This window comes from Acanthisitta chloris, unplaced genomic scaffold (genome assembly GCF_000695815.1).
Source record: "Acanthisitta chloris isolate BGI_N310 unplaced genomic scaffold, ASM69581v1 scaffold12917, whole genome shotgun sequence".
Lineage (NCBI taxonomy): Eukaryota > Metazoa > Chordata > Aves > Passeriformes > Acanthisittidae > Acanthisitta > Acanthisitta chloris.
Genome location: NW_008684659.1, coordinates 1 through 8,639, shown reverse-complemented (window position 1 = coordinate 8,639; position 8,639 = coordinate 1). Strand labels below are relative to the sequence as shown.

General features: G+C 44.6%; 1 protein-coding gene across 1 annotated transcript in view; it reads left to right on the top strand.

The window, feature by feature from the left end:
* Positions 1-3,934, top strand: part of LOC103806718 (centrosomal protein C10orf90-like) — a gene marked incomplete at its 3' end in the record, with an annotated part of 38,018 nt that extends 34,084 nt beyond the window's left edge. The window contains exons 2-3 of the mRNA XM_009079426.1: positions 95-189; positions 2,851-3,934. Of these exons, the coding sequence (XP_009077674.1) occupies positions 95-189; positions 2,851-3,934 (1,179 nt within the window). The remainder of the gene's footprint in view (positions 1-94; positions 190-2,850) is intronic.
* Positions 3,935-8,639: the final 4,705 nt, after the last annotated feature.

Genomic DNA, 8,639 nt, shown 5'->3' with positions numbered 1-8,639 from the left:
CCCTCCTGCTTGCACTCCATTTAAAAGCACATTTTCAAACTCATCTCCTCCAGAACACTGACAATAATGTTCCTTTCTCTGTGTTTTCCCCCAGGGGTGGCACAGGAGCGCTGGGGCATTGATGGGCAGAGGACATGCACAAGCCTTCAGCGGGAGAGTGCTGTGGGGGGAATATCCAGCTCTACCAAGGTAAAACAAATACCTTCTGTTTAGATAGCAGTCAGCAGAATGCAGGAGGGTTTAAAAAATAATCACTGATTGCTGAGCAGTGTGTTTGGACTTGGGTTTGTTTAGCTAGGCTTAGCTTAGGCAGCAGAAAAGCCAAATAAAATGATGGTGAAGTGTTGTGTTTCTGCCTGTGCTGGGTGAGGGGGGGAAATTGCATGTCTTGTGGGGGAAAAGAAATTGTTAAAAACAGCCCAGGAGACTAAATCAAGTGGTGTCCCAAATATCAGTACACTCTGCCTGAGCTGGTCTCAAGATAAAGCCTGAGGTTTTCAGCTCACCACAATTACTTTGTGTGTGTGGTTTTTTTTCGCCAAGTGCACTGAAGCTTGTAAGCTCCCAACGAGCATAGGATCAGCTGGGCAAACCTTAAAGATCCATTTCTTTGACAAAGATTGGGAAGAGGAGGGAATATTACATACAACCAAGCAGAAAAAGGCAAAGTAAGTTATTTAAAATATTGATGCATGAGTTTGTAGCTAATCAGGAGTGGTTTTGACATGCCTTTGGACTCTTGCAGGATGTCTCCATCTGTGCAGCCCTTAACAAAAGAAATAAATGTCAAATTAACTACTGGAGCATGAGAGATGCATCCAAAATCAAGTCTCTCAAGGAACATTGTTGTTTGGTGCCCTGTAGAAATCTCAGGGAAGCTGAGAGTTTTGGAAGGCATGCAAAGGTCTTAAACCTGTAGGTAGAAGTAAATGAAGTGCAGAAAATATGAGGCAAATGTTGTTACAAACCATGAAAGAAACAGAGAAGGGAGAAAATGCTTTCCCTGGGGCTGTGAAATTATTGAATTGTCAAAACCACAGGCAGCTGCTTTAAAGAGTTGATCAAATTTACTGGGCATTTCACCTCATTAATAAATGCCTGATCTACCTCTACCCATTTGGGTTCCCAATCAGCTCCTTCCAAAGAGGTACAAAGGAGCTTTTGGGGGTGTTTCCCTGCACAGAGGACAGGAGCACAGGAATGGTTTTACAGAATCTCTGAGTCACAGAATGGTTTGGGTTGGAAAAGAGGTTAAAGATCATCTCCCCATGGGCTTTGATGCAGTGTCCCACCTCTGGCACCAGGCCCAAGAAGGATGATCATGGCACCTGTAAGGTGATTATGCTGTCACGTTCATAGTCTTCCTGGAGGAATAATAATATTGTGTTGAATGAGACCCTTGTTGGGTGCTGGCATTGATTATCATCTGATAGATGCCCCTAAACCCTAAACCAGATCCTCCAGCACCAGATCCAGACACCTCTTAAACACCTCCAGGGACGGTGACTCCACCACCTCCCTGGGCAATATCCCAGGGCCTCAACACCCTCACAGGGAAAACATTTCTCCTCACATCCAATCTGACTCTGCCCTGTCCCAGCTCAAGGCCATTCCCTCTAGTCCTCTCCCTGCAGCCCTGGCAGGACACACATCCCACACCTCTCTCCAGCCCTGGCAGGAGTTGCAGAGAGCCAGGAGGTCACCCCTGAGCCTCTTCTCCAGGCTGACCAAGCCCAACTCCCTCAGCCCTTGCCCATGTGCTCTGCCCTTTGCTGCCCTCGTTGCCCTTGGCTGGACTCGCTCGGAGCCTTAATGGCCTTTGGGCAGTGAGTGCCCAAAACTGAGGTGTGACCTCCCCAGTGCCAAGTACAAAGGAAGCTAATCCTCAGATTGTGTGTGCCAATTCAGTGGGTTGGTTTTGTTTTTCTATTAGGACCAGAAAATCTGGGAACACAGGGCAGGAGCAATCTAACCAGGCAATTTACAGCAGCAGTGACACTAGGCCAAGTGCTTTACTGCACGTGACTTACGTGACCAGTTGTGTGGATGATAATAGCAAGAGGTTTTAAACTTAGCTTTACTTTGTCAGGTGGCTTTAGCATCAAGGCACCTCCTTTCTCACCTCCTGTGAAGTAATGTACAGTCTGTCAAGACAGATGTGTATTGTCACGGATGGAAAAATTAATCTGGACCAGTGTCAATATCTGAGCCACTGTCGATCAATCTTGGGCATATGTGCTTTTACATTATTGGTGGCTGTCACTGAGTAATCATAAGCAAGAGGGAGCTAATTAATTAAAACTGTACCCAGAGCCCTTATATAGGTAACTATATCACTTTTGTGGGAGGGATCATGGAGAAGTTGTTCTGTGCTTGTAATTGGTGAGGCTGTAGAGCTGTCATGGCCCTGGTGCCCACATGTGCTCTGCAACACACGTGAACCTTCAGGATAATGATCCATAATATCTCTAAATGGATTTTAAATTCCAGCAGGCCATCATGAAAGAGGAGTTTAGAGTCTGAAACTGTCAACTGCTTTTGCCATGTCCATGTTTAAACAGCCACAAATCCCAACTGTGCTGATGGGTTAAATACTCAAAATATTAGTATGGAATACACATTTTAAATTTTAATATATTTTTTTCACAAGAGTGATAAGGTTTTCATGGAAGTCTAACAGACAATTCAGAGCTGATTTCAAGACTGTGTTTTTAAATGACAGAAAATTTAGACTGAATACAAAGTGAACAAGAAATCTTGGAACAAAACTGGTGTGCTAGACAGTGGATGAGAAACAGTTGCACATAGTATAAAGGAACACGTTGAAAATTTGAATCTTTTCACTTGCAGGAATCTCTGTTTTCACGAAATACAACACTGATTTCACCAGTAATCATTTCACAGATGACTGATGAGAATAAACCCAAAGAAAATCAGCCTACTTTGCCTATGCAGCCCCTGATCCCCCAGCCCAGTGCTTATCACACGAAGCAATCTTTGGCTAACCATGGGCCAGTCAACGTTCACAGAGCACTTTTGGTACTTCCCAGCAGATTAGAGATTCAGGTATCTTTACAAGACACCATGGCACCACTGGACTCTGCTATCAAGGAGGAAAAACGGTGTCCAAGCCAGCAGAAAGGCTTTGCCTCCATAACTGTTACAGCCAGGCGTGTTGCTGTGCACTCTGGTGACCCAGCCTGTGGCCCTGGGGCTGTGCAAGAGCCCAGCATCATGTCCACCACCTCCAGCAAAGTCTCTGTTGCCTTCCGTCGCTGGCATCCACCAGCTCACACAAAGCAACATACCTCTCCATTAAAGACTTCTGCATCTTGCTCAAAACTAGCTGAAGAGCCACGAAAGCAGCTTTTTGACCCTGGAATCAAGGAGAATGGTGTTGGCCTCCAGAGCAGTGATGGGAGGGAGAAAGCACCACCTTCCTTCATCTCACGTGTCCACTTCCAGGTTTCTCAGCGGTGCCCAAAGAGCATCTATTATTTAGACAAGTCACTCAATGTGTGCATTGCTCAACCTCGAATTAAATGCCAAAAGATGTATAGATCCACGTTGTCCTTCCCTCTAAAGTGCAGTTTTCCTAGATTAACAGCAGATGGAGTAGATGGCATAGCTAATGGAAAGCCCATCGAGGACATAGCTCAAAGCAAGCTCCTAGGAGCAAGCAAGACTCCACTCAGGTCACACTTGAGTGCAGACTTCCCACAAAATAGGGTAATTAATAAAAGGGGAGCAAAGGAAGGCTATTTGGGTGGTAAATACCCTTTGCCAAGTGTCTTTATCTCAGAACTTCCAGCGCTTGTGGATGTACCCAGAGGACCTAATACCATAGTAGCAACAAAGAGAGAAGATGATGAGCAGTCTGGCCGCTATCACACTGTGCTTGCTCTCCAGCTTCCTAAGTCAAGTGATGAGGCAGGTAAGTCGTTTCCATAGACCTCAGGCTGGTGGAGCAGAGGTTCAGGCTGGAACAGCCCCACCACAGTGATTTTGTGAGAGCAGATAATGGTAATCCTTACTGCTGCAAAACAGTGAGTCAGAGCACAGCCCAGACCTTTTCAGCTCCAGGACTGCCATGAATATTTGCCATGCTGGTGATGCATGGTGCTTGTCATCTGAGAGAGAAAGCTCTGCCTGTGTTTTTGTCTCTATTTTTAACCATTTAGAACTCTAATTTATTTCTTTATTTTTCTGCCAGCAACATGCAAGTGCTTATCCCCTGAAAATAATTAGGTCTTTCTTTGAATAAGGGCTGAACTTCAAGGTGTGAAATGAAGGAGATGACTGCACTGAGCTGGGTTTTGTGCTCCTTGCAATTAAAAATGATCTTGTTTTCAGCCTTTATTTAGAAGGACACAGTAAGAAGCCCAAGCTGTTGTAACTAATGGCTCCAGGTAAATGGTTTGCAGGTCTTGCACACATTTATTTCCAACATCTCTCAGCATTTTACAAACATAAAATTGGCTTTGCAACATTGCTCCTGGGGAAGGGAGATGTGCCACGGGGATTGCTTCGTGCCCAGAGTGGTGCAGACTCTGCTACACTGGGCATTTCACAGTGCAGCTCCTTTAACAGTGCTTGGGTAACCATAGCTGAGTTTATTGACTTTCCAGGAAGGGAAGGTGGATGGGAACAATGTCAATGAGTGAGTCTGTTTTTCACCAAAAGCACCAAGATTAAAACTCACCCCCCATGTATCCTGTAACCTTGGGCTATGCTGAAATGCAATTACCCTGTTCTTATATGGCCTTTTTGATATAAGGGTCAGTGTATGAACATAAGCTACTTCCTCAGATTGCTTTGTACCTTCGTCTTCCCGCTGTGCAAGTGTACAAAAAGAGGAAGATGGGAAGCTGAAGGCTGTCTCGGGCTGGATGAGGTACAAACTCCTTGCAGTTCCTGCTGCACTGCCTTTCCCATGCCTGAAATCAGTGGGACTGTTCCTGCAGCTATAAAGGTGCAGGACAGAGCCTAAATATTCCTTTATGATAGAGATAAAATATTGTCGTATGTTTCTAAGCATAATCCATGTTGTGTGCTGTTGGAGGGGAAATGGCACAGTGAGGAGCAAGAGAGGGAAGATGCCAACCAATGCTAAAGGGTTGAGGGGGGAAATGCAAAGGGATGACATCAGCAAAATAAGCATTTCATTGCATACAGCCTAATTTCAAATAACAATATCCTCCTGAGCTTTCCATGGAGCGTGTTATGTGTTCAAGGTGTTGTTCAACACCATCTAAGTTTTCTCTGTGATATATCACAGAAACAAGGATTGAAATAACACTGAGCCTTCCCTGGGCTTAGTGATACCTCTGTGGCCATGGAAGAACCACTTTTACTAGAAAGTGAAATAGGACACTGCGTGTGGTCCTACATCTTTACCGAAAGGAGGAAATCAGTGAAGTAAGCAGCTGAGAAGTCCTGGGATCTGAAAAAGGACTTCCACCATTTGTGTACACAAGAATATAGGTGTAAATAAACATGGGAAGTGTTACCTTTTTAACTGCTTCCCCCTTTTGTGTGAGCAATAATGCAGAATGTAAAGATATATATTTCTCTGGCTTAGCTCCTTTGTAATATATAAGAAGGTGTTTATCAGCTTACTACAACTTTCCTGTGTGAAATTTGTATAAACAGCCAGGATAATGCTTCAAAACAACAGCCTTTCTCACCAGGATCACTGAAGTAATGAGCTCCTGCACAGCCATCAACAATGAAATGTGACAGATCATGAGAAACCTGGTTAAATGCATGAGACAACCACACTGCTCATTAAAGTGAGAGGCAATTGGTGTGATTTCAGCCTGGGAGGAATGAAAAAGTATTCCCTTTAGTTCTGAAAAGGGGTGCAGTGAGGGATAGAAGTGATTAACATGAGGTTACTAATCCTAGAACCATTTAGGCTGGGAAAGATCTTAAAGTCCTTGAGTCCAACCATTCCTCAGCACTGCCACAGCCATGACTAACCATGTCCCCAAGTGCCACATCTTCTTAATCCCTCCAGGGATGGTGACTCCACCACTTCCCTGGGCAGCTGTGCCAGGGCTGGACCGTCTTTTTGGGGAAGAAATTTTATACCATTATAAATTCCCAATTATTTTAGCTTTCCCATCCATTGACATTAAGCTTTGCTCTATATTTATGCAATGAAATGTTTGTGAAATGAAATGCTTAAAAAGAAGGAAGAACTAGCAAAGAAGGAGCTGCAAACAGCTTTGGTCACTGTGTTAGTCCTTTAACACAGTTATCTTGTGCATGAAGGAACTGCAGAGAGCACTTTGTCCATCACATTTCTGATGACCCAGAAAGTTTGAGTTTATATTGGTTTGCAGCTGGAGGCAATAGTTTCCTGCCAGCAGAAATACAAGTGGTAATAACATCACCCTGCTGTAAAAAAAAAAAAAAGGAAGAAAAATTACTTTCAAGGCTACACTTGTCTGTATGAAATCTGTAAATGTAGTTTCCAGGATGTCCAGGCTGCTTTATTAGGATCTGAATTGGAATGAGCACCCAAATGCTTCTCTGCTTCACAGGTCCTGGGGCCAGGATTGCTGTTTCCTATAGGGCCAGTTGAGTCATGGCCTCTTTGGAGTGTCTTTTTCCTGATTTTTGGTGTGACTTCACTAAGTAATCACAACTCTACTTCTAGTATTACTCATACTATTTCATGTTTAAATCCAAACATTCAAGACTTGTCTTTACACAGCCCTGGATAACCTAATCTAAGGCCCTGCTTTCAGCCGGAGCCTGGTCCAGGTAATCTCCAGAGTTAGATATTTCCACCATGTGCCACATAGGAAAAGGATATTATAGGATTATTAATGAAATTTAAATCTTGGGCTATGCTCATGCATGGTAATTACACTTAGAAATCCAAATCGTTCAGACTCAGTGTTCAAAGTTGTGTTTCATGCTGCAGCATCCCAAAGATGGAATATGATCCTGTGATTTCACCGCTGTGGACTTTATCTTCTACTTGCTCCATTGCTTTGAGTCTTTTTTTCATTGTCTGGCAAGCAATTTGACTAAGTTCTGGAAAATCCATGTTACATGTGAAGTCAGACTGGAACTATGGTAGGACATAGAGCTGCAGGAAAATAATTTGGTCTATTTTTAGTGAGTGACCAACATGTACATCCCTTGGGCAGCTTAAGGAACGTGAAGCTGTTAATGTGAAGTGTCCCACTGAAAGCCACACGAGCCACCTCAGAGACCCAGCCAGGGGTAAGCCCCGGCCAGACTCCATGAGGCCCTTGTCAGGGGTGATGGATGTGCATCACTCTGCCCTGTGTCACAGCTTTTACCAAGCTGTCAGAACCTGCTAATGTTGCTTTTCAGGGAATGCTGCAGTTTCCTTTATTCTCTGCAGCTGAAGTCTCACAAATACAAGGTAAGTTAAAAATGAGAAGATTACTCTTGTTTCTGCTGAAGACAGGAATATTTTTAATCTTAATTTCTCACCTCCCTTTGTGAAGAATATATTCCACACGAATTTCTGCTTTTCCATCTGTGTTTTACAATCTATTAACTGCTGGGCTCTATGCTGAATTATTCAAAGAGAAGAAAATGGGACAACTTTAAATTCTTTTTGGCCTCCTGATTAAACAATATCATCACTTTACTATGGAGGATTATAAATGCCAACATCCAAATTTATCTGTTTAAGCTTAGATAACCATAAACCTCTTTATGGCTGAGCACCTTCACAAACCTGAGCTGTTTTATAAACCAAGACACTTTCTGCTAGCACCTACACTTTTGTTCTTCTACTCTTGTCACACCCAAAAACTGCTGTGCAGTTATTCAGGAAGAACAATCCGGGTGGAGAGAAATGTAGATCCAGCTGGGATGGTAGGTGCTGTGCTGGCTGCCTCAGCTCTGTCGAGGTGCAGATGATGTGCAAAGAAAGCAGGAGAGCACCTCATGAGTCACCCTCCTGTGCAAACTGCCCAAAATAAGGACATCAGGATTATGAGGTATGAATCAGCAGTAGTGTGGCAGCAGGACCAGGGCAGTGACCATCCCTGTGTGCTGGGCCATGCCTCAAATCCTGGGGTCAGTTTTAGGTCCCTCGTGACTAGACATTGAGGGGCTGAGTGTGTCCAGGGAAGGGAACAGAGCTGGGGAAGGGGCTGGAGCACAATCGGATGAGGAGCAGCTGAGGGAGCTGTGGGGGCTGAGCCTGGAGAAAAGGAGGCTCAGCATGGACCTTCTTGCTCCCTGCAACTCCCTGACAGGAGGTTGGAGCCAAGTGTGGGTCAGTCAGTCTCTTGTCCCAGGGCAGAAGTGACAGGAAGAGAGGAAACAGCCTCATGTTGTGCCAGAGGAGGTTTAGATTACAGACTTGGAAAAATTTCTCCACAGAAAAGGGCTGCCCAGCCCTGGCACAGCATGGGTGGAGTCACCCTTAGTGGGAGGGATTTAAAAGCTGTGTGGATGTGGCAGTCCTGGGAATGGCTGGACTTGATGCTCTTAGAGGCTTTTCCCACACTTATTCTGTGACTCTGTTTGACTTGCACAAATTACACGTGAGGTCATTAGGTACTGTCCATGTTCTCTCTGTGGAGACCAGGAGGCTGTAAATAGCTCCCAGGCTGCCCGGGCAGAGCGGCCCCGAGCGCGGT